This window comes from Cricetulus griseus, chromosome 5 (assembly GCF_003668045.3).
Source record: "Cricetulus griseus strain 17A/GY chromosome 5, alternate assembly CriGri-PICRH-1.0, whole genome shotgun sequence".
NCBI classification, from domain to species: Eukaryota; Metazoa; Chordata; class Mammalia; order Rodentia; family Cricetidae; genus Cricetulus; species Cricetulus griseus.
The window spans coordinates 123,836,509-123,863,037 of record NC_048598.1 but is presented as its reverse complement, the minus strand read 5'-3'; the positions used below and the strand labels follow the sequence as shown (position 1 = coordinate 123,863,037).

General features: G+C 42.7%; 1 protein-coding gene across 8 annotated transcripts in view; it reads left to right on the top strand.

Annotated features, from left to right (window-relative positions):
- Rad51b (RAD51 paralog B) overlaps positions 1–26,529 on the top strand; it is a 521,906-nt gene that overhangs the window by 479,191 nt on the left and 16,186 nt on the right. For 2 of the 8 annotated variants that reach the window (XM_027418380.2, XM_027418381.2), the window contains exon 11: positions 23,415–24,179. The exons of 3 other annotated variants lie outside the window; for them this stretch is intronic. In XM_027418380.2, the coding sequence (XP_027274181.1) occupies positions 23,415–23,558 (144 nt within the window). In that variant the 3' untranslated portion in view covers positions 23,559–24,179. Of the gene's footprint in view, positions 1–23,414; positions 24,200–26,075; positions 26,288–26,529 lie in introns of those variants that run through there. 3 more of the 8 variants (XM_035445265.1, XM_027418387.2, XM_027418386.2) reach the window with 3 other exon arrangements.

The window sequence follows — 26,529 nt, the reverse complement described above, 5'->3', positions numbered from 1 at the left end:
CTTGAAAATGATGCAAAACCTGATGAAACATTCAGAGAATTTTTCGTCAAATCCTCATGAAGTCTGTTCCTGCAAACCACATATGGCATTATATAAATTTTGAAGTGCCCTAGAAGGAGTAATGAAATAAATGAATCCCGGCTAAACCTCACACCCTCTTCATGAAATAAATATTATGACTCTCTTATTTCAACAGATTGGAAGTAGGTGACCTTTTCGTATTGGCAGTTTATTTGAATAGACTTTATAATAATATTTTCATCTTCTACTCAAGAGGCACCCTAAAGTTATTGAACACTTGAGGGAGGAGCCAATATGTTGTTGACAGAACCAATACTATTACTCAAGGCCCTAATCCTGATTTGGATCTGTGGCTTTTCTCAATGCCATAGGTTGTTTGGGTCATGGACTTGCGTATTCATTGTTTCCTTTCTGATGATGGAATTCTCTCAGAATCCATTTTATACTTTTCAAAGACAGATATTGTCACTGTTAAGACACAAGCCTTCATCAACCCCACTACACTCAGGACCGCAGTTGTACCAGGCATTTATGTCTCTTGCTGTATTCACAAGCCCTCATTAGGAACCCATTGAAAATGTATCTTCAGAGCTAAGGACATTGTCTGATACACAGGTTCCAGGCCAGTTTGGGCTAATTGTGAGCCATTGTCATAAAACAACTGAAGATAAAAGAAACATTCCTTTATTAATATGTGAACCCAGTCTTAAATCACTCTTCCCCGTATTGAATGTTGCAGCTTAGTAGTTCCTTAAATTGTTAGTAGTCAGCTACAAAGGTTCACGTCAGACGGTGACAGCTGCAAGCAAACATCTGTATGGCAGTGTTATAGGAATACTGAACATAATGACACTTCAGAAGCAATCTGCTGAGAGCTGTGGAAGACTGGAGCCAATCTAGCCCTTAGAATCCTCCCAGGAATCCCTTTATATAACCAAGCCAGAGCCCTGAACATGACCCATGTCACATGAGGGAGGGATCCTACAGCCACCTTAAGGGACAGGTGGCTTGATCCCTTGAGGGTGAAAAGAAGTCCTTAAGGTAGATCTGGGGCAGAATATGAGACTTAACCCATATTCACCCAAACATTAAGGTGGTGTTTTAGTTGCAATCAGTCGTAGTTTTGTGTCTCTTTGCTTCCAGATTCCTCTGTAAATTTCTGCTCCAGAGAGATCAGACTTAGTTGCCCTAACTCAAACATAAAACATAAATCCTTCCCACAAACAGCTTCCGGGTGACCATACTATTTTGCTTTTCACTCTAGCACATCTGCTCACCTGCTGTTTTTAGGGGGAGAGAGAGAGAAGAGAGAGAGAGAGAGAGAGAGAGAGAGAGAGAGAGAGAGAGAGAGAGACTCACAGCTCACACATGCAAAAGAGAATTTAGCCATGCTACTGGGTGGGAGGAAATTCTTTTAAGCATAAATATCTAATATCTGTGGAAATAGCCAAGGGAATGTAGAATTCCAGCCAAGCACATTGCCTTGAATATAAATGTTCCCTCCCTTTTCAGACTGCTCAAGTGTGAAATCTGAACCCCTGCCCACACTCTCTGATCAGAAATGCTCTAAACAGATACTGAACAGACTAGGAAAATGGTGACTTTTAAGGGATTCTTTTTTTTTCCAGACCATCAGATACATAAGTAAAGAAAAATATGAAGAAATTCTACTTGAAGAGATGCTGTGACCACCAATAGTTATTTTAAGTAGGTGTCACAGAATATAAACACAGGCCTAATGGAGAATAGAACACAGTTATCAAGCCAACAACCCCTATTTCTATCTCCACACTCAGGTTACAAATATCCATATCCTTGTTACCACCTGAAAGACACACACATGCATGTATGCACACATGCATGCATACATGCACACACACAAACTCAATATGGCTCCTTTGGGAAAAGTCAGTGTCTAGAGACTAGAGAGTTAGCTCAGCTTTTAAGAGCACTGGCTGCCAAGACACACAGGGGAGGGCCTAGGCCCTATCCCAAAGGATATGATAGACTCTGATGACACCCTATGGAAGGCCTCACCCCCCAGGGGGAGCAGAAAGGATATGTGATAGATAGGGTTTTAGTTGGGGGGGGGCATGATAGGGGAGGATGGGAGGGAGAAGGGAACTGGGATTGTCAGGTAAAACAATCTTGTTTCTAATTCAAATAAAAAAAATCTGGAAAAAAAAAAAAAAAGAGCACTGGCTGCTTCTCTGGAGGACCCAAGTTTGGTTCCCAGCACCTGTATGGCAACTTACAACAATCTATAACTCTAGTTCCAGGGATCGGACACCCTCTTCTGACCTCAAGTACTGCAAGCATGTGGTGCACAGATATACGTTCAGGCAAAACACACGTACACATAAAAAATAATAAGTAATAGTAAAATCTTTAAGAAGGAAAAGAAAAAAGTCAATATACTCACCATCACTAGTTTTTAAATTTTTATTAGATTTATTTATTTATTATGTATGCAGTATTCTGCCTGCATGTATGTCTGCAGTGCAGAAGAGAGTACCAGATCTCATTACAGATGGTTGTGAGCCACCATGTGACTGCTGGGAATTGAACTCAGGACCTTTGGAAGAACAGCCAGTGCTCTTAACTGCCAAGCCATCTCTCCATCCCCAGCCATCTCTCCAGCCCCTCATCATCACTATTTCTTAATGGACCCCAGTAAAAGGATCTCTCTGTTAAAGACTTGGGCATTTTCAGTTAAAAACACAGGTGCAGGTGGTCCCTGAAGCTTCTGCCGAAGATCTCTCTTCAAATCTTCAGCTATGCCAGATCATGGGCCTTGAACCTTCACTCAAGAGTGGATCTTTCCTAGGAGATGTTGAGCACCTTAGAGATTGAAAGTTTAAATAAAAATGCAGTGATTTTTGTCCAACATAGTTGTAAAACTGGTTGTTACCACCATCTCAAAATAGAAAAGACCCTAAAACACCAAAAAAAAAAGTAGAGAAGACATATACATGAATAAAGAATATATTTATTGTTTATTTAAACCATATGCCTTTATTTTTGTGGCTGGCTTATTATTACATGTCCTTATTTCTCTCTTTGAGGATCCTGGTCTCCAGTCATCAGGGGCCCCATGCTGGGTCTACTCACAGAGCTCAGAAAGGTGCCATCTCAATTCTCCAGAATAAGCCATCATTCTTCTCCAACTCTGAGAAGTTTTATTTTTGCATACTATTGTCTAGTTCCCAATCTCCTGGTGCAGGGACCCTCCCAGCTCTAACTTGCAAAGGAAACTAGGCCAAATAGCTGGGTGAGATTCTTTTTAGAGAAATCTGAGCATTTACAGGAAGTGAAAGAGACACAGGGCTTTGGAACCAAACTGAAGACCCTGTTTGTCTAGCTTTATAAAAAAAGAAAAAATGCTTTCAGTTGAGAAGCAGTGTCGGAAACAGCTATGAGATCTCTTGGACAAGGCACTGACCTGGGAGTCAAGGACGTTGAAATATATTTGGCTCATTTGAGAATGAAGGTTGGACAGGATGCTGGGTTTTAGCCTTGGTTCTTTAGTTACAGGTGAAGAAACCATGAACAGGTGTTTGATTGGGGAAAGAAGAGTTCCACATCTGCATGAACTATGAACAGATTGACATTTGAATCAGCACTTCCACCAGAACATGACAGTCTCATTTGAAATACCTCCTAGTTTATCCAGCAACTCTAGTTATAGTGATCACTGGATAAGCTAAGTTGTCTATGGCCTGTGAGGTCCTGGGCCCTCTCCACATGGATGGATTCAGTTAAGGTGAGATCTGAAGTCTTTAGCAAGCTCCTGGTGGCTGGCTCTCACAATAGTGACTCTTAGGCTCAAATTCTTTCCTAAGAATTCAAATTCAAATTCTTTCCCCTTTTTTTTGTTACACGGTTGGTTAATTATCTGGTGTTAAGTAGTTGATTCACAGTCATGAAGCTAGCAAGTAAAAGAAATGGACATGGAATGCAAATTTTCTTCTTCTCCTGACATATTTCTGTTTTCGTTTTCCCTGATGACTCTTTAAGATAGATTCTGAGTTTAAAAAAAAAAGGTTCCCAAACCCAGCCAAATTCCTAAGCTAATAGGTGATATGCTCTTTATATCTCCTATGACTCAGTAGTGCAAAAAAAAAAAAAAAAAAAAAAAGGAAAGAAAAGAAAAAGCCTCAGAACTCTGCAGAAAAATATTCTTATGAGCACCATCTCACTCTATGTCACAATGAATTATCAAAATCAACCTTTGAATTATGGGCTTGGATAGGGAACTCGTATCCTTTTCCTAGTTGAACTTCACAGTGAGCATTATTTCCCAGTGGAGGATCTGTGCCCATAGACAATCTCCTGCAAGTGTCATTTGTGCTCTTGGAAGGACACCCTGAAGCCCCCAGCTTCCTGTTGCCTGCCTTCTCTTTTTCTGACCTTTTTCCTGGTTTTCCCAGTGTGGAAGATACCTTGTGGTTATAACATTTTTTGAGTCTTGCATGGTAGCTGTGAAGAGGCATTGCAGGGCAGGAGGCAGCTGTGTGGTGCCCCAAGAGCTCCAGGCAGAACTAAAAGTTTCTTACCTTCCAGGAGCAGGAGAGAAGGAGTTAGCCTGTGCAAGGTACCTGCAGGGTGATAGTCTTCAGGTTTGACTTTTTCTTATACATGGTTTCCATTAATCCTCACAACAGTCCTTCAACACAGACCTTGCCATTTCCAGTCTTACAAAGGAAAGCTGGGCTAGTAAGACAAACAAGTTATACACAATGGTAGCTTCAAGATGTGGCAAAATGTTTTACCTCTCCAGAGCCTTGCTCTTTTTGCCATGTACCAGTTGTCTGAGGTATACGAGGTTTTGTTGCTGTTACTGTTGTTAAATTTATAAGTGTAGGAATTAAATGACAGACTGGAAATTAAAGTTTGTCTTAATAATTCTTTTGGGTCACAGTTAATATCTCTCTCTCTCTCTCTCTCTCTCTCTCTCTCTCTCTCTCTCTCTCTCTTTCTGTCTGACCTCTTCCCTCCCTCCTTCACTCTGATTTTTCCTGATTAAGACAGTTGGGTCTAGAATGTAATTTAACTTACCTGCAATACTGAGTTACCTGTGAGAACAGCACCTCCCACTCAAGAGTCGGGACATGAGGGACATGTAGGGATGATAGTCATTTTGATGTTTTCTTCCCTTGTTCTTAGCATTGTTTAGCTTCAAAATACTCCTGACAATGGCTAGTGAAGAAGACCCTTGTTCTGTCTAGATGTGTGATTCTGAACAGCTTGCTGTACTGAAACAGGTCCAGGTCATAGCACTGCGGTCTGGCTGTGGTTGCCGGGGAGAATCCATACAGTGCTCTTGCAGGCACCTGGGCCTATAGCCTCTGCTGCTTCCCTGATGGATCTGTGGCTGAGAGTACAAAGTAAGGTACAGTGCTAGTTTGCATTTCTCATCCTTCCTGAGGTCACTGATTGGAGCAGTGGGTAGAGTGGGCTCTTCTAGCATCTAAACGGCTAACAAAGTTAGGGGCAGGGACTAGATGCAGACAAGGGAGTTTAATGATGGAAGTGTGAGGGTAAATGAATATGCCTCTGGCATTCGGTTTGAATTTATGAAGTCTTATGTTACCATAACATTTTATGATATGTTACGTATCAAATGCATGATTGGTTGTCAGGAGCAATATTAGTCATTGGGCTTTCCTGATTTCTGCTGCTTTATATAATTTGGAGTTTTCAGTTGACATACTCCTTTCTTCCCTTGGCCTTCTTCTTGCTCTGTTGCCCCTTTCCCTGTCCCCAGCCTTCTCTAGATTTTTAAAGAAGGCAATGGCTTCTGGCAACTGCCTTAATTTAAATGCTTGAAACAGAGGTTTTTCCTCTTAAGGTCTCCTTCTGGAAGTCTCCCTTCTGGACTTGGCAGGGCGTAGGGGTCTTGGCATTTTGGACAAAGACTGTGTGCTTTGGGGCTCCTGCTTTATTGTTACCAAAGGGACTGTGACTTTGAGAGTACCTTTGGGCAGCCAAGCTGTGGTAGCGGTAGCCCACTGCCTACTTTCTGAAGCTTCTCTCCAGAGCTGGCAGTGAAACACTGGGCTGGAATCATGATGCAACACTTGCCAGCAGAGTCCTCCACTGCCCATCAGAACTGCAGAAGAGACATCTTTACAACGATCAGACAACAGAATTGAGGTCCTGGATCTATTTGGGAGAGATCAGCAACTCTCCACCCAAGACCCCCTCAGCCCTGCTTCGGGGTCACTTTGCTTTATTATCCCAGCTATTTATTCTAAGTTCTTTGTAGGCATTTTCTTGTTCAAGCCTCATAATAACTCTGTGGGGTAGGCATTTCTAGGTATGATTTGTAGGTGAATACACTGAGGTTTATAGAGCTTTAAAGTTTGACTCTAAATCACATGGCTTCTGGCCCAGAATTTTCCTTCTTCTTTGCTCCCAGCTCCAATATGTACTCCCTCATCTGGACTCTGGGTTCTTAACCTTCACCCTGCACTATATCCCGTATTAATATAAGGTTGTTCATGTATGCTCCAGGAGTTAATTTGTCTGTTCAGCCCCTGTGGGGTGACCACCTAAGATGGTTGTGTTAGATAGAATGCTTCCTTCAAAGAGTGTAATGACCTATTACCTCAAGAAAGCTATCTTGATCTCTTGTCTGGCAACCCTGAGTTATTTCCTATATCTCTGTGGCTCCACGTGCCACCAGAACAGTCCTGAGAGAAAAGGAGCTCCCTGGCATCACCCCTGAATCTTATCATTCGGTCAGAGAAAAATCCACCCTTTCTTCTCTGAGCTTCCATGGACTGGCTTCTGTACCAGTGTTGTGCCCTATTGTCAATGAAGAAAGAAAGGGCATCTCTATGAAGTCTTGCCCGTCTTTATGATAGATGTTTGCTCATCTGCCCAGGATGTCCTCCAGTGAGAATGGGCAGGGATCATGGTAGTACCCCATAAATGCAACTCTTCCTTCCCTGGTGATACAGAATGACATATTAATTATACTTAAGCCCTTACTTTTCCCCTAAAAAGTCATTTTCCCACATAGTAAGCAGATTCATGGTTTACCTTTAAATTCTGAGGTGTCTGTTCTCTGAAAGTCGCATCCCAGCACCCTACTAAGGGTTCAGTCAGTATTTAAAGAAATGAGACAACTGGCCATCCTGGTTCTTTTACTGGTACTTCTTGAAAAGGAAAGGTTTAGCAGATTCAACATGGCCTCCAACCCTCTAATAGCTGCTTTTACTAATAGTCATTTATACAATGCTGTCCTGTATTGAGCCACTCTGGGATGTTTGTCTCTTCTTTGTAACTGATCTTGATTTCCTAGTGTGACTCCATTCTGGCATTGGCCTTGCCTTTGTCTGCCATCCCCACCACTGCTCTGAGATCCTTGTGACTGGCCCAGCTAACAGCCATCAGCAATTCACCCCATTGATTTGAGATCAGTGCTCCAAGACACTGTTCATAATCTCGGCCTCAGGGGACCAACAGTCTCTGTGACTGCCCAGAGACCAAGTATTTCCTGAGAACATTCATAAAGATAAGTTAAATGAGCAACTGCCATAGCATCAGTAAGGCCTTGCTCAGTTTTTCATCTATTAAAACATATTAAAATGTGATTTTTTTCTCTCAGTTAAAAAAAAAAATAAGTATATGCTATAATTTGAATGTGCCTCACCCCAAGCATGTATTGGAAAGCTGATGGTTACTCTAAGTTACAGTGCTGAGGTGGGACATGGTAGGGAGATGGCTCAGTAGGTAAGAGCACTAGACATGAAAGCCCAATAATCCAGGTTTGTCTCTGGAATTTACATAAAAGCCAGATGCAGAGGTTTGCATCTTCAGTCCCAGTACTCTGACAGCAAGATGGAAATGGCAGAATATCCCTCAAGCCTCAAAGGCAGCAAGCCTGGAATATGAGGTGCAGTAGCAGAAATGAGAGATTCTGCTTCAACAAAGTCAAGGTGAGACAGTTAGTTGTCTTCGTGGCATGTTTATACCAGCACACATGCACACAAGTGCACAGAATAATTTATTTTTAAGGCAGTTATTTAAGAGGTGGCTGAGCCATAAAGTTCTGTAAATAGGTTAATATCATTATGGTGGGAATGTATCCCTTATAAAAATGTGAAGTAAGGGGGTCTCCTATGGTTAGTCATGCCTCTTTCCCCAGGCAATTCTGGCAAATTTCAGGTCAGGAGGTATGGTTAGCAGCAAAATTGGAGAACTTGCTGCTTCAAGGTTTTTATAAAACACCTCTCTACAACAGTCAGGAATCTGCCTTGCACATCACTCCAGTCAGTAGCTTGGGTCTTCTCAGATGTGTTCCCTGCTCTTCTAGGCTCATCTTAATAAGAGAACTGATCCTATGATTGGTATCGCCAAGGCTCCCTTTCCATTCATTCTGGACGAGCATTAAGAAGCTATGTACTCTTCATCCCCCACTCTCTGCCTCCATTGGTATCTCAATTGTTGGGATTCCACGTCTGTGATCCCTTTGCTGTCCAAGGTCCAGTTGGGTGAACTTCTTAAGCCTCTTGGCTCCAGCAACAATGGAACCTCCTTCTTGATTGTTCCAGCCTAGTGCTGGAGACAGCTTCCTGTCATTGCTATTCTCTTTTCCTTTTAGCCCTTCCACAGCATGTGTGACTAGTTCCAAAAATTAAATCTCTCTCTCTCTCTCTCTCTCTCTCTCTCTCTCTCTCTCTCTCTCTCTCTCTCTCTCTCACGCGCACACACACACACACACACACACACACACACACACACACATATCCAGGGATGAGCCCTGTTTGTCTGATTGACATAGACTGATAGAGGTCTAAAATGTCCACTCTTGATAAATGGTTTGTGTAAGACTCCAGATCTCCAAAATATTCCTCTTATCTCCAGCCGTTCTCTTGCCCAACAAGTTGGGCTCCTCAGCTGGCTGCCTTGGAGGGCAAAGATTTTGTGCAGCGCTTCCTGAATGGCATGAGAAAAGGAGCTCTTTTGGCCTCATCTCCTTCCTGTAGGATTTTCCAAAACTTTCCAGATGTATCTAAGTTCAGGAAACATTTTAATAACTGGAAATTGTGTCTTGTGGAGGTAGGAGATGTGGCGGCCGGGGGGGGGGGTGTGCGTGAAACTAGCAGGTCCTCCTCTGGAAAAGGTGCATTGAAGTATTTCAGGGATCTGCACACACAAGTCCAAACTCTGCCCCCTCCCTTGGTGCAAGCATGGCAGGCACCCGTGCTTTAGTATGTTCACTGTGGAGGAGGCACTGACATTCTCTAGCTGCCTTGATGACATGATGAAGAACAATTCTACCGAATTCTCTGCAGGAGGAAGGGATTGTTAAGTAGTTAGTCGTAGATTTTTGATTCTTACTCCTATGAGAAGACCTCTACATTAAGTTGAGGGGGCGCTATTTGCCCCCTGTTAATGACTATAAGATTGGCCTAAATCATAATAAACATTTTTTAAAACCATAGTTAGTAATTCAGTGAATTAAAGTGTTCTGAGATTTTTGTGAAGATAGGCATGACCCAGCTGCAGGACACACTTGGTTTTCCTTAAGCAGGCCATGGCTTTCACTTTGCTACATCGATGGCTTCATAACAGCTCTCAGAAGGGACTGTGCTGAGGAACACTGACCACTGCTCCTCGGAAGTACCTTCCACAGGAAAGCCTGGAGGAGATTTCCTAACATACAGCCCAGATCCTTCAGCACCATGCTAAGAAAGTAAGCTCCTTTCCTGGAGCTGGAAAGATGGGTCAGTGGTTAAGAGTGCTGACTGCTCTTGCAGACGACCCACGTTCAGTTCTCAGCACCCACATCAGGTAGCACCAAACCCAGGAAATCCAAAGCCCTGACCTCTGGAGGCACCTGCACTCATGTGGTATACAGAAGCTCACACCAGCTTACATACATACAACATTGAGAAAAAACATTAGTGGTTAGGAAGATGACTCAGCAGATAAGAGCACTGGCTGCTCTTCCAGAAGCCTCAGGTTCAATTCTCAGGGCCCATATGTAACTCCAACTCCAGGAATCCAATGCCCTCTTCTGGCCTGTATGGACACTGCATGTATGTGGTGCACAGACATGCATGAAGACAAAACACCCATATATATATAAAACATAATTTTAAAAAACGTTTTTCAAATCATAAACAAGGAAATCACCATTCTACTCTGGGGAAAAATATGAGAAAGTTCTAAGGTATTTTCATATCTCTGTCACTTCAAGTAATAGCTGAAAACACCATCTTTTTAGAAATGACTTGAATCCCAATTCCTTACTCATTTAATTAGATTTTCCTTAGAAAGTTCACATAGTCTTTAACACAGTAACTGCTAACCAGGATACTTAATATGGCTATTAAAGACTAGAGTCCTAATGAAAGGAAGCAGGTGAAGTGTATAGATAGAACTGTGATTCCTGATTTCTCTGCACAGCATCATGTGATATTGTGGTTTTTTTAACTTTTTTTTATTAGTTCAAATTAGAAACAAGCCGGCTTCACATGTCAATCCCTGCTCCCTCTCCCCTTTGCTCCCCAGGGAGGGTGAGGCCCTCCATGGGGGATCCCCAAAGTCTGTCATATCATCCTGGGTAGGGCCTAGGCCCACCCCCATGTGTTCAGGCTGAGAGAGCATCCCTCCACATGTCACATTTTCTTCCTTAGCCTGCAAGGGATCCTACAGCATGACTCAGCCCCATAGGTGTCAAGGGAGCATTTGAGTATACTGAAAGTTGCCATAGCCTTTCAAATTCTTTCAAAAATTAAGATTCATTCGTTGATTCTAAAATGAAGTGTACATCCAAAAGGCACTGTCCTCATCTCTAAGTACCATAGGGAAAAAAGATTTCTCATTGCCAAAAGGGTGATAGTTTAAAATTAATTTTCTGCTTTGTCTCTAATGAGATATGTGATCTCGGACAGATAACTCTTCTATAACAGAGAGTCATAGCTTCTTCTGAATTTTTACAGAAGTTTATTTTTAATTATGTGTGCATGTGTATCTGTGTATGGGTTTGTGCATATTGTACAGTATCTACAGAATCCAGAAGAGGGCACCAGACCCCCGGAGCAGGATTTAGAGATATTGTGAGCTGTCCAGTGTGGGTGCTGGTAACTGACCTCAGTTCCTCTGCAAAAGCAGTATGTATCCTTTGTCACTGATCTATCTCCCTGGTTCTGAATTACTCTTCTGTAAGAGAGAGAAATGGTCTTGAAAGTGATTGCATTTTTCTGGTTCTACAACGAGGATGCCACATCCCATTCTACCTCCTATCCTATACAATGTTTTATACAAATAAATATTTTTCACTATCTTCAGGAACTCACCACATGGCTTATTTGTACGGAGCCATATATGGTCCAGCTGTTTTTTTTGACTGATGACTTCTTTGTGTGATGTTTCTGGACAGGTCTGAACAGCATGTGGCATCTCACACTCCTGAGCCTGTCCAGCAAATGTGAAGGTGTGCCCCCCCAATAAAAATCAGAATTTCTACATTCCTGGGTGGCTTTTAGGTACACAAAGTCTGAGATCCACTGTTGGCAGATAGCTTATGTATATTCTGTGATGGCAGTGACTTTAGCTCTCTTCACTGTTTGCTTCCTGTCTGCAAGCCTTCTGCCCCCTGGATGACTTCATCAGACCTTTTCATCTCTCCAGAACCGCTTCCTCATCTGTATAATACAGGAGTTAGAGTAGTCATCTCTGAAGAACCTTTGGGTTCTAGTGGTCTACGAAAATAGTTCTCTAGTGACCTATATGAGTTACTGAACCTATCTTAATAAATCACACTTATGTGCCAACTGTGTACTGGGCATTGTGTGACTCTGTGTGTGTGTGTGTGTGTGTGTGTGTGTGTGTGTGTGTCCGCGTGTGCGCACACGCGCACGTGCGTGTGTACTAAGTATGGTGTATATGTGCCTATGGAGGTCAGCGGTCACTTCCAGATGTCGTTCTCAATCACTTTCCACCTTAGGTTTTTAGACAAGGCCTCTCACTGAACCTGAAACTCACTGACTAGTAGCCCCATGGATTTCTATCTCTGTTTCCCAGACACTAGAATTGTAGACACACACTCACACTACTGCATGAGCCAGCTGTTTACATCTGTGCTGCAGATACTAACTTATGTCCTCACTCTTACACAGTGAGCTCTTTACCCACTGAGCCATCTCCCCAGACCCCATAACTTTCATGTGTGTCATCATCATCTCCTCCTCTTTTTTTTTTTTTTGTACTCAAGATCAAACTTAGGGCCTTATGTAAACATTCACCACCATGAGCTATAGCCTCTGCTCACATCTTTAGTAACACATGCTGTTGTTAGTGGTCACACTTGATATTAGACTGAGGCTTGGACAAGTAAAGCAACTTGTCTATGTCTGCTTAGTAAATGGAGCTACAGTGAAATAGGATCAAACCAAGGCCATAAACAGGTGAAGGACTGCCCAAGTTAGTATTGGCCCAGAGCTGCCCATGGACTGGGCCTCACCCAGTAAACTGCTCACTCACGGCCTGTTGCACTCTCCAGCAGAGGAACCTGGTTTTGGTTTTCTCAGATGTTTACTTGGCCTCTTGCTTAAGCATTTTCCTTTCCTACTCAATAGCAATGAAAGGGGGAAAAAAATCCCAAGGCTGGAAACATTTTGTTTCCTACAAAAAGAATATTTTTGCAGCCAGCTCTGTGGTTGAAAGCATTTTTTCCTGTGGGCTAGGGATGGGTTGGATCCCATCTCTCCTTGGCTGGTGACTGAGAACTCAGCCTGTGGCTTCCCAGCAAGTCAGTACATAGTACACTGTTTTTCAAAGGGGTGTTTAATGGTGTTGGATATGCGTATGAGTGAACAGATTATACGAGCCTATACATGGGCGCCTGGATGTTTCAGGGCAGAAAGAACCTGGGAGTGGTTTCCACATGCAGGACATATCAGCATAGTTTTAAGTTTTCACCACTTACACGACGATGACCAAACAGACTCGGATGCTGACAGAACAAGAGGAGGGTGACAAATGAGCTTTGTGTGAATTTGCGAGGAATCAGAAAGCTGGAGAATGTGAAACTGTGACCTGTCACATTTCTTTCTTTCTCTTTTCAAATGCTCAAATCCAAGACATGGCATTGGTTTTAGATGGCGGGGTGGTCTGATGGCAGCATACAAAGTGGGAATTCTGAGGTATCAGCCTCCAGCCTGGCCACTGTACAGTAATCTTTGCCCGGCTCTGGATAAGTCACTTTATAAAGATTGCATTTCCCTGTCAAAAAAAAAAGTTTGTACTTAAAATTAATTTTTAAGTTTTGTGCTTCTAAGAATAAACACACTTTTAGTAGGATGGATTTAGAACATTCCGGCAATCCACAGACACTCATAATTTGTTCTTTATTTATAATTTTATGTTCTGACTGAGAATTTGCCGTATGTTGTCTTTCCTAGAACTTTTCAATGTTGACCCCATGGCCTAGCCTTAGTGATTCTGTTCCCCTACACTCTTGTCAACCACACACACACACACACACACACACACACACACACACACACACACACACACACACACACAAAAGGAGCTTTCTCTGGCTCCCTTTGCCCCTGACTTTTAAGTGGAATCCCAGTGCCTGACACAGAACAAATGCCCAATAAACACTGGTAGACTTGCAAAAAATAAACTAAGCTAGGGGTGACAAGCTATCGTCTGTAACTTCAGCATTCCAAGTGGAGGCACAGTCAGAGCGCAAAGCATCAGGACTTCTAGAGAGGAAAGTTGAAGTCACTAGACTTGGGACGCCATTTGAAGAAACAAGCAGATCTTGCTGATAGAAAGAACTTTGAGTCCCTTTTCTGTATTCTGAGGTAGAAGGAACACTTGAACCATAGGACTGTTTCCCTTTCTAGACAGACTGATAGACCCCACTCCTGGCATGGGACCCAGGGCTATTCCACATGCGGCTATAGAAACTGGACGATCCAAGTCAGGCTCACAGGAAAGGATGACCACAAAGAGATCAGGAATCAACCAGTGGGGAAAACTGGTTATTTTTCCATTCTATCACACAAGGCAATAGGCCTGTTCTCACAGTAGGGGGTAGGGAGAGAATGGTAGTGATTTTAGTACCCTGGTTTACGGATGGGGTTGGTATTTCTGTCTTTACCCTTGACAATGAGACAACAACCCAAATAATAGATCCCTTGGTATATCAGAATGCCAAGGCTAACTGGATTGGTAGAGCTTTGTGGCTTTGGCTCTTGGCTGACAGGCATATCCATGCATTAGGGCCATGGCTTGGCAGTAGACAAAGCAGCTGTGTGGGTCCTGGGAGAGCTCTCTGGCTCCGTGGGTTTCTTTGATACGCAATTGAACTTTGGCTAATTTTTCTTCTCATGGCTGTTTATGAAGTCCAGAGCTGGGTAACAGCAAAGGAGTACAGGATGTGTTCCCACAGTTACACTCTACTAATAGCCTTTAAGGATGGCCCACAAGCCTATCACAAAGGGATACTTTGAGCTAAGAGGCTTCAGAGTTTTCTCTCCCCCGTTACATATTGCTCTACCTAGAAGATTGGCCAGATCCCTTGAACACCCCCTTCCTTCAGAAAGAATGGGTCTCTCACTTGGTAAGGGTCAGCAAGTAGACACTTGTGAGGTATTAAAATGACACACATGGATAATCCACCCAAATCATCACATTTTGTAAGGTAAGTACCCATAGCCCCACCTCCCTATTCATACATGAAGAAACTTGGTGGCAGAATCGCTGGTGACCATGGTTCTTAGTAATCCCCAACTTAAGACTCAGTTCCACAAAATGTCTGAGTGTTAACTGACCTTCCTGAATCCCTGCCTCCTTTGGCCTGTAACACCAGGCCAGAGATAATAAAGTAATTGAAGTTAGTCTTCTTAATTACCCACTTTAAGTTATAATGGACATGAGCCATTTTCAGGCAATGTCATTCGAGAAACCTGAAGTAGAGACTTTTGTCAAGTCACAGACAAGTGTAGAGAAGGTGGCTGACTTATAATGGAACCATCCATCCTATCAAATGCATGTAGCAGAGTGGTGTCAGACTAGGAAGGGTTAGGAATTGGAGACAAGGATTCAGGTGCCAGTAGACCCTAGAGCATCTGGCATCAGAATTAAAGCACTGCAACTTTTTTTCCTGGTCATTTCCACTCCTGTCTTTGTACTTTCTATCGCTATCCCTAAGAAACAGTGACATCTGTTACGAGAAATCTTTCCACCAAAGCCACCCGAGCCCCACCACCATGTGGGTGGTCTCTGCCAGCCGCCTGAGTTCTGCCCACCGCGTGAATGGACAAAATAACACAGAGACATATTAGGTACAAAGCTGCTTGGCCAATAACTAGGATTCTCGTCTGTTAGCTCAGTCTTAATTATCATAAATCTATATATTTTATAAGACTTATCTTATAGAGGATGTCTTTTGCTGGTGCCCTTTCTTGCTGGTGGCTCACATCCTGCCGCTGGAGGAGGCAAAGGGGAAGAGGGGACACTTCCTGTTTCTCCTTGCTTAAATATGAGTCTCCTTGCTATGTCACTTCCTGCCTTGATCACCACTTCTCTACTACATTTCCCAGAATCCTCTTTGACTCCCAGTCCCATCTAACTTGCTGTCTCATTGGCCAAACAAGTACTTTATTCAATAATCAATAAGATGAACATATACAGTACATTCCCCATCAGATATCAACAATAACACCTGCTAGTTTTATGTCAGACATATACAAACTGTGGGGGCATATCCTTGTAATAACATTTGCAAGTGGGTACCATGACCCTCAACTTACAAATGTGGAAATGGGCTGCAAGATGAAGATCTGTCCTAAAGTGAAAACTAGAAAGTAGTAGAAAAAGGAGTTGAACTCCCAGAGACACATTTTGCCTGTAGGTTGTCTTGCTACATAAATAATGCAAGAAGTACCTGGCATTTTTCTTGTTCCTGACCTTTTGCCCTTTTTTTAAATGTGAGTGCCATGTCTTTTCTGTAAGGAAACACCCTTCTTCAATTTTCAACCTGTGTGTCTAGGCAGGGCTGCTTGAACCACTGGCTCCACATCTGACCAGTAAAAGGATCACATTCCTTTTCTACAGAGATTGGTTTGCAGTAATTGGTTAGCACAAACTAAGCCAATTAAAGTAAACCCAAGACATAGCTGAACAAGGATGGCTAAGTTGGTAGAATTATGCAAGCATGGAGCTACTGGGGATCATCTTCACCACAATATGAAAGGAATCCTGTTGGAATGACTAAGAAGTCCATCCAGAAAAAAAGGAAAAAAGAGATACAGGACTGTACCCTGGAAAGAAACATTTATAAGGTTGTCCACACTGTCCCCCACCTCCACTTCTGCTCTAGATCTGGATCTGGTATTGAAAATGTTATCATTGAATTGATGATTCTATCCTCCCACTGGGCAGAGACAAGCTCTGATCCTCCAGGTCGGTCTTTTTCCAAACTGTGTCATTTCTTTGCCTCTCCTCCCCCTGTGCATTTACTCTTCTTCCTGTTTTCCCGTCGGCCTTTCTTTATGCCCCAACCACAGTAGCAAGGGAAAAGGCCGGAAACCTAAATCAGGCAGCCTTGCCAGCTCTCTGCAGAGGTTCAGACGAAGAGTGAGTTAAAAATACTGACTTCAGAGGCTGGAGAGAAGGCTCGGAATGTAAGAGCACATGCTGCTCTTGCAGAAGACCCAGGTTTAGTTCCCATACAGGCAAAACACTCATATACATACACTTTTTAAGTAAATAAATAAAATATTTAAAAACATACTGACTTAAAAGCAATTTAAAAATTATCCTGGAATTTTACTTAACCATTCTGTCCCTGGCTTCTTTGTCACATATTAAACTTGTTGAAAATCCTTGATGTCATTGCTTCCACTAGAGAAATACAGCCTTTTCTGAGTTGGCTTCACTTAATCATCAATGAATGATGGGGTGTAAAATATTCTTTCCAGTTCAAAAGTAGCATCAATTAAAAAGATGAAACTAGTAATGGTTTGGGAAATGAGGTCATACAGCAAGTCGATACTTACTAGCCATCCACCAGGCTAGGTTATGGAAAAGGCAAAGATGAATAAAATATCATTTTCAAAGTCTGGCCAGAGTAAGTCTCGGAACCACTGACCATAATACAGTGGGAGGGGCAGGAAGATAGTGAGAACATGAGTGACTTCTTAGGAAGGGGTCATTCAGAACAGATGTCAGGACCTGGAGAAAGAAGGGTGGATTCTGGTGTCACCTCATACATACACACTACTGCTGGATTGTGTCAGACAGTTCTAGGGCTGAGGCTGCAATGGGACATTTATAGACTAGAGGTATCAACTATTTGCCAAATGAAATGGCAGAATTTCAGTATTATAACCAGAATGGCAAGCTGAGCAACAGCCCACAAATTGTGCTGTAGTCAAGATCTCCTAAAAGCAAATAGCCTGAGGCTGAGTGAAGCCTCAGAGATGGACTCTAACAGACCACATTCAGAATTTAGAGAGCAAACCATCCAAGTAAAGGTAGCATCCCAGTATTTATCACACAGGATCAGATTTAGGGATGATCAAGAGAGGAAAAAGTGGGGCACTGGGGCAACAAGTCAGCCCTCAAGGGGAAGGTCCTGCTGAAGGGTGTGAAATCAATGCAGGGGAGCCCATGGTGGTACTCACACTGTTAAAAACATGGTAATCTGGCTGGGCATCGTGGTGTACACACCTTTAATCCCAGCATTTGGAAAACAGAAGCAGGCAGATCTCATGTGAGTTCATGTCCAGTCTGGTCTGCAATATAGTTCCAGGACAACCAAGGCTACATAGAGAGACCCCCATCTCAAAACAAACAACAACAAAATAAACATGGTAATCCATCAACTTTTGCTTCCCATGCAAGGGCCTTGCTTGTGTGACTTTGATATTATTTAGATATACAGTCAATACACACTACCAGGGCGTCTTTGATATATTCTTCATATTACTCTGAAAAGACCAGAAGTGCAGGCATATAAGCCACTGAATCCCTAGACTCACCCTATGCAAGGAAACAAGAAGCCAGTGTTTTTTTAAAGCATGTGTCATCTCTGGATTCCCGAGGCCTTCTGGGTTACTTCAAAGCTAGGCCTTTTGACTGCTTATGGGCAGAGGCAGCATCATATTCATCTTTGTTTTCCCTAATGTCTAGCTCAGTACCTGGGACATAGGAGGTACTCAGTAAATATTTGTTGAATGAATATAACATTAAATAAGTCACTCAGTTCTAAGTAACCATTGCTTATACTTCTTGTAAATATGGGTTTATATAATTGCAAAGTGTGTCTGCCCTTTTTAGGTCTTGTATTTTCATTGTGGCCTGAGAGCTGTCAGTGCACTCTGCTAGAGTCGGCCTGCTCCACAGGAAAGCTCTGGCAAGAGCAAATTGAATATCCTAGCTTGACTACTGACCGAATATGGCAGAGTTCTCACTCCCTTCAACTTGACTTTTCCCTACCTGAGTAAGGGAGATGAGGTTTTTGCTTGCTTGTTCTAAAATGGGAAGCAAAATGCAATGCCTATGAGGTGTGGGAAGAGAATTAGGCAATATAGAGTAATTCTCTGGTAAGATAAGGCCATGTAGAAATACATAGATTAATAGTTGTGAGTTAATACATAAGAGAAAGCTAGCCAATAAGAAACCTGAGCCATTGGCCAAACAGTTTATAATTTTTAATTAATATAAGTCCGTGTGTTTATTTGGGGCTAAACGGCTGTGGGACCAGGTTGGACAAAAAAACTCTATCATCAAGGGGATAGCTCAGGAAACTACGGGTGACCAAAGACATCCAAACTCAAAACAATGAAGTGCCTAAAGCCTGTTCCTACCCCTGACCCCTACCCCCTATTAAATTTGTGTGCCACCATTGCCTGGCTCATTTTGATTCCCAGTTTCAAGGCTTTATGTTCCAGGCAAGGGAATCTATTGACTCAAGAGAACATATCTGCTAGTGGTATGTGTGAATTAACTGGGTGGGATGTCGGTTTGCACAGTTTAAATGTAGCATTCTAATGAAAAGTGCTGACATCATGGTCATTGGTGGGGGAGAGGGTGAATGAACACCTCCTAGCACCCCTCAAGTCAGATCTAATAAGTGGCTGATGGGCTCCATAAGTAATGTCCTAGGCATAAAGAGCCAGTCCTTCCCCTCTGCTGATCAGTAGACTTGTTTAACCAATGCCAATTTCCCCATCGGTAAAATGAGGATAATACTACTTATCTGTTAAGGATGATATGAGGATTACATGCCCTAGCCCTGCCTGGACATACAGGAAGAGAACTTAATTAACATTAGCTTTCGGCACTGATTATCCAAACTCTGCCAAGAGTTATGGTGCTGGGAGCAAGCTGCCCGATGGCAATCTGGTGGTTTCCCAGTGTGGTAATTCAGTACACATCCAGTCAGGTCCTATGGAGCTCTTCTGGGCTCCTTCTCAGGCCTTCTCCTGCAGATCCCCCTTTCTTGAATTATTTCAGCATGGGGATCTAGTTCTGTGGGCTAAAGGTACTGTGAGTTTCCCATAACAATGAATAAGTTACTCTGTGCTTGTATATAGCATGAGATTTGGACACAATCTCATTAAAAATACAAAACTCTAAACAGATAGGTTTCTAGTTATGCTGACTACATTGGAATAAAATTCCAGCTCTCCTCCATCTTATAGAGAAAGAATGTTCTCTCTCTCTCTCTCTCTCTCTCTCTCTCTCTCTCTCTCTCTCTCTCTCTCTTTCTCTCTCTCTCTGCCTGCCTCCCTCCCTCTCTCTCTCTCTTTCTCTCTCTCTCTATTTCCCTTTCTCTTTCCCTCTCAGTCTCCCTCCTTCCCTCCTTGCTTCCCTCTGAACTCTGTCTATTGTTCCCTTCTTGTCCTTTGACCTTTTCTCACTGGAGGAGGGCTTTATGGAGCAATAATAATGCTGTGGTAAAAGGAATTCATCTGAAGAATGAACACGTTGACTCCTTACATTGGTCCTCCACCCATCACAGCACAGCCAGGGATGTGGTACATTACACAAGCCAGTCCCACTTGACCAGCTGCTTTTGGATGTGTCGAGTCCAGATTTCAGCCTCTTTACACAGAAACATGTTGCCTTCCTTGAATCAATTCCTGTGAGACTAAAGAAAGTCCCATGTGGCCCAAGCATGATGTAATAGGGATGTGTGCTTCAGAATTCAAGACACACCCTCTGAGTTCCTGGCATCCTTTTACCATAATAATCACTCAACCACAGCTTTCCTCTGTGACCCTTGATGCTGGAGCTGCCTCCCCTTGGCCGTGTTTTCTAGCAAGCCTGGACTGGAGGATCCAGCTCTGCTTCCTGTGGGTCTGTAGAGGACCTGGGAGGTCAGGCCTGCCTAACTGGGTGTCCAGAATGTGTGCTCCATGTACTGGTGCTTCTGTTTTTCTGGTGTCTTGCTTATTTGGTCAGTTTAATTTTTCCTCCTGTAATGCAGAGAAATAGAGTGGTTCTTGGTCATTGAAACTGTCCCCTACAAAAATATTGCAACAAAGTGCAATCCCCCACTGCAGATGACAATGAAATTGTTCATACTTACTCGTAAGTTGAAATTGGTTGTACTTTCAACCAATTTGTGTCTTTGATTCTAAAGTGTGATTCCTATAGACAGACACAAAAAGGTTAAAAGTACAAAGATTAAACATTATATACTATACTAAAAATTTTAAAGGAGAGGGGGAAAAGATGTGAATATCACAGAAAATAAACCATAAAACAAACAAAACAAAAACTGTGACCAGAAACAGGACATGTTGTTGTTGTTAATGTTTGAGACAGGGCCTCAATATACAGCACAGGCTAGCCTCAAATCATGAACCTTCTGTTTATTAAAGGTGTGAACCACCACACCTAGCTTAAAGGGGGAATAGATAGGGTTCCACCCCTAACCAAGAAGTTATTTGCAATTGATACCTGGGGACAAAGGGAAAATAAGTTTTCTTCAATGGAATGTCACTGGGTATATCAACCAACTCCAGGACAGGCTCCATTCCAAGGATAATTGACCTTGATATTTTTTTGTTTTGTTGTGTTTTGTTTTTTGAAAGAGAGAAAACATAAAATTCAGTGGAGAGGGAGATGGGCGGGATCCGGAAGGTGCTGAGGGAAGAGGAAAACATCAAAATATATTGTATGAAAAAATTTGAATTAAAAAAGTTCTCTCCATCAGGAATACTTAGCTATAACTAATATATGTACATATAAAGAACTAAGCCCCAGAAGAACATGTGAAACAAAAACAAATTTGGAGGGAAAAATCTATTGATAATTCAACAGTAATATTAGGAGGTTTGCATATTCCATTTTCAATTATGGAGAGGTCACTTAAGCAGGATTTCAGCAAAGAAACAGAAGATTTGAAGGATGCTGTGAACTTAGCAGAATTCTCAGCAAGTGTCTATGGATCACAGACGTAGCAGATGCCCTTTCCTCTGAAGGATGAATGGAGCATACACTGTAGATGGGGGTATAAAACATGTAAAAGAACTGAAATCTTGAATGAAGTTAGTAACCAGTAACAGTAGAAATCAAGAGAATTATGAAATTCTTACAAGTTTAAAACACATAAAAACATACTCAGAAATAGACAACAGACCAAAGAATAAGTGTCAATGAGAAAATGGAAACAGAGTATAATATACCAAAACTTACATGATATAGTTGAAGTGGTATTCCAAGGGAAATCTACAGATTAAATGCCTATATTAACAATAACCTTGTGTGTAGAGTATGTCTCAGCAAAACATGCTGCTATTGAAAGATTAAAGATCCATAGCTGCACTGGTTGAGTTTGTATAACAGCACATGTCACCGCATTCTCTCTAATTCTGTTGTATTGGGGAGAATCACTAATACTTTCAAGTCACATAATGTACACTTAAAAAACCCAACATGGTTGATAACACATATAGACAAATCTTAATCTTATATTTCCTTATATGCATGTGAAAGTATTTAGGCAAAAATAAGCTAATGTCTGCAATTTACTTTGAGATGTAACTAATGCCTTTGATAGGTGACTATGGTGTAACCAAAGCAAAGATAATAAATGTTAGTTGCAAAGCAAGGTGACTGGTTAATAGGTAGTCATTTTTAAAGTTCTCAATGTTGTTATGTACTTGAAATGTATAATAATGAAATATTGAGGGAAAAGTAGTGAGTTGAAAATCTCACTCTGGCCCCGTCCTATAATTTACTAAGTGGGCATCCCACTGACCTGAGGAAACTGTTTTCCTCAAAGAACATGATCTCTTCTAGATAATACTTCCAGAATCCAGTATGTTAGAAGAAAACACTTTGGAAACAGACACTAGAGAGGTGCTATCCAAGAACAACGTAGTATTCTGAGACATGGCCTCAGGTGCAAACCTGCTAGGGGGTTCCTCCTAGAACCTAAAATTACATTTCATAGGGATTTAGACCAGTTTACTTTCTGTTACTGAATGCCTATAGAAGAAGAGGAGCTGGCCAACTAGAAATAAACTAATAACTTCATACTTGCTGAAACACATTCCATTTTCCAGCCTGCCATTTCCTGTGCCCCTCTACTTTGAAAAGACAGCTTAAATGCATTGAACTCATTCCTGGCTTGCCTCTCATGGCTGCAGCATTGGTGTTGAGGTTTCTGTGTTCTGTGGAGAGTGATTTTCCTAGTGATGAAGCAGATTCTAATCAGAGTAAGATCCAGATATACACAGCAGCTGCCCCCACCGCCTTTCCTGTAGTCACTTCAACACAATGACAGAGAATTCCTATGAGGTTCTCTGGGTATGCTTTAAACCCCTCATCCTTGCAGTAACAGACCTTCCTGTCTGAAGCATTTCCGACCTTCCTGTCCCGTAGCTTGGAGGACTCAGCTCAACCTGGGGAAGGGATAAGACTTGGGGTTATCAAAAAAAAACCTCTTGGATTATTGATGCAAGGCTAAGAAGCTCCCTTCCTGGGCTTCCTAGCTTTTGAGGGAACCTTTTTCTAAGTCTTCAAGAAGGAGGAAAAGTCCTGGCATGTGGGATTGTTGTCACAGTCACTTGGCAGACCTAGAAGAAAGGATTGTTTAACTTAGTCTTGGATTTTATTAGCCCAGACTCCAGATGAAATGAGATAATGGGGTCCATGTTGAAAGACAGAGTCCACAGGTTTCTCAACAGCACCTTAGTAGGACCATGCATACAAATGAAAGGATCAGATGCATCCAACGAGCATATCACAGTTCAAGTCATCAACAACTACATAATCTTGCTGATCAACGGAAAGACTGAGAAAATTAAGAAAGCTAGCAGGACAGGAAAGCGTGGGTGGGGGTACAAGGTGTTACTGCTGAGCTGGCTCTCAGTCGCTTCTCGACACTGTTTCCTTAGCTGAACACACTACATTGTCATCGTCCAACAGACAGCATAAAGCCAACCCAACCAACCACCTGCGCCCGCTGGAGGAAAATGTTTTGTGTACACTTTAACTCAGCCAGCCCCTTTCACTCTGGCCTTCACCCTCCACCATTGTGAGCTCTGGGGTGTGGGTGAGAAGAGGAAGAAAAGAGAAAAGAGGAAGTGTGCATCACCAGGGTTAAAAGAAACGTTCCTGGCATGGGAGTTGGGGAAGAGAAAGTGGAAGGACTGGTGCCAGCCTGCCTCCGTGCATGGCTGCCTATTCAAACTTGCTTTCCTAGCCACAAAGACAAGACTCACTGTTTCCCAAGGTTGGCCTGTATTGCAGGAACTGATGGAGCCTGCCAGGACCAGATCTCTCCACAAGCAGCCTCCAGAATATCCTGTACCCAATACTCCAAGGTCCTGCTACCCATTGTCTGCCCTGGCCAACCATGGAAGAGGGCCAGGCTGGCCTGCTCCAGATGATGGCACACCTGTGACAGAACAGAAGACATGGGCACTATTCCTGGAAGGTGTCATCACCCTGGAGAAGGTCTCCTGGGCCCAGCGCCGTCTGTCCTATGACTCCTTTTCCACTTTTGAGCCTCTTAGAAGTCAGATCAGGCCAGGAAAAACATATGATGCTATAGCAAGCTGGAACCAATGGCTTGACTTTGGGTCCTGACCAAGCTGAGTCTCTTGGCAGGAATTGATGAGGTAGCCTGCTCTTTTCTATTGATATTTTTCAAGTCCCCTAACTGGGGGAGAAGCAACAGGTAAGTTTGTAAATAGATACAAGTCAGTGGAGCTCTGGCAAGTGACCACTTTGTAGTTTTATTCATTCAATCTTGTGCTGCAGAGATCTTGTTTTGTATCTAGAGCATACTAGATGTGGGAGCCATCCAGTACTGTAGATGTGGTGCCTGTAATCACAGTGTATACAACAGCAATGAGCACTGGCTCAGCTGTTCCCATTACCTACATGGATATTTACAACTCCAGTTCCAGGGACCCCAACACCCTCTTCTGGGCTCTGTACGCACCACACACACCATGGTAAAGAGACATACAGATAGGCAAAACACCCATACACATGAAATAAAATAACATTTCATTTATTTATTTATTTATTATGTATATAAGTGCTCTGCCTGCATGTACACCTGCATGCCAGAAGAGGGCACCAGATCTCATTACTGATAGTTATGAGCCACCTTGTGGTTGCTGGGAATTGAACTCAGGACCTCTGGAAGAGCAGTCAGTGCTTTTAACCGCTGAGCCATCTCTCCAGCCTTCATTTATTTATTTATTTTTTAAATAACAGTGGGGGATGAAAAGTTTGGACATTCAAAGATGGAAGGCAGAAGGAAGAATGTCTGTGTGGAAGCCATGAACAACTGAGGCCACCACACAGAGCCCCTGTCCAGTAACACACACACACACACACACACACACACACACACACCCCTCTTATTTTTCCTGTCTTGAATCATGCAATAACCTTACTGTAGGGAGAGAATGCCCTTATTTAATATTATGTATTTTACCTCAGCTGGTACTTTACCCCCCAGAGAAATAGATTGGTCTTTGTGTGCCAAATTGGAGGTCACCATTTGGCATTGCAAGTATAGACTTCAGAGCCCTCAAGGGCAGAGCCCACTTCACATACTGCATGCAAGACTGCATGGGATAGGGATTCAGGGTTTTATTAGTATGCAGGAATCCGTGTTGGAGAAGATACTGCAACACTTGATGACAGCACACACGGACACACTAGAACACTCCAAACACAGGAGAACGCTGGACCTCTGAAACAGAACAGCCAGACTTATAGCTGTAAAGCTGTTTGCTTCAGAGGACAGTTTCTGCTGAGGGTGGTGGCCTAGTGGGTAAAATATTTGCTATGGAAATACAACTGCCTGAGTTCAGATGCCTAGAACCACTACAGAAAGCCAGGCATGGCAGCATGTACCTGTAACCCCAGTTCTCTGAGGCAGGCTTCAGCAATAGGAGGATCCTGGGGCCTGATGACCAGGCAGTCATCCAAAATGAAACACTGTCTCAAAAAATATGGTTGAGAACAGTAGTGGGAGATATCCAAAATCTATATCACACACACACACACACACACACACACACACACACACACACACACACAGGTACTAGCTTATGGTTTGGATGGCCAAAGGAGCAAAGGTATGGGATACTGGGTCATTTTTTAAGAGAGAGGAATCTTCTTCTTCTTCTTCTTCTTTTTTTTTTTTTTTTTTTTTTTTTGTTTTTTTAAGGGTTTCACTGTGTAACCATCCTGGCTGTACTAGAAATCACTTTGTAGATCAGGCTGGCCTTGAACTCACAGAGATCTGCCTGCCTCTGCCTCCCAAGTGCTGGGATTAAAGGAGTGTGCCACCACCACCCGGCTTGAGAAAAGCATCTTTGCTGCATGTTTACAAAGAAATACAGCATGCATAACTATCCTCCCTGACACCTGTGGGGCTGAAAAGTGATTTTTTATTTCCCCTTACTGGTCTGTGTGAAACATACACAGGAAAACTCAAAAGTAATGTGGGCCTTCACCTCAGCCTCCGACCGTCATAACTGCATCTCCGTGTTTGTTTGGACACTTAACCACCTGTGTTTGTTCTCCTCTAGGTGTCCTCCTGGTTGTCAGTTTGCCTTTTGGATTTTGGCTGCTATCCATACACACTGCATTCATTAGGTGTGGTTTGCTGACACAACCTCCCCATTGCTGATGCTGAGCTTACAACCTGAGACCACACTAGGTTTTTGAGCCACATCTCACAGCTGATTCATCTGACTAACATTCCTGGTCTGTTTTCTGAATGCCAGATCTCTCCTACTTGGTAACTGACAACTGCGTGCTCTGTACCCAAAAAAGAAGACCTGATAGTTATTACAATGAAATTTTATCCTGCAAGCTGTGTAGGATTTTCTGGTTACATCATCTCAACATAAGTCTTTCACCTTTTACTAAAATATACATTTTAGCCAAATTGAGATTCATTTGGATATCATAGTTGTCTGGCCTAATGTTTAAACTCCTCTCTGTATTTGTCTTTGGTTACCTCCTCTCCACTCTGCATCC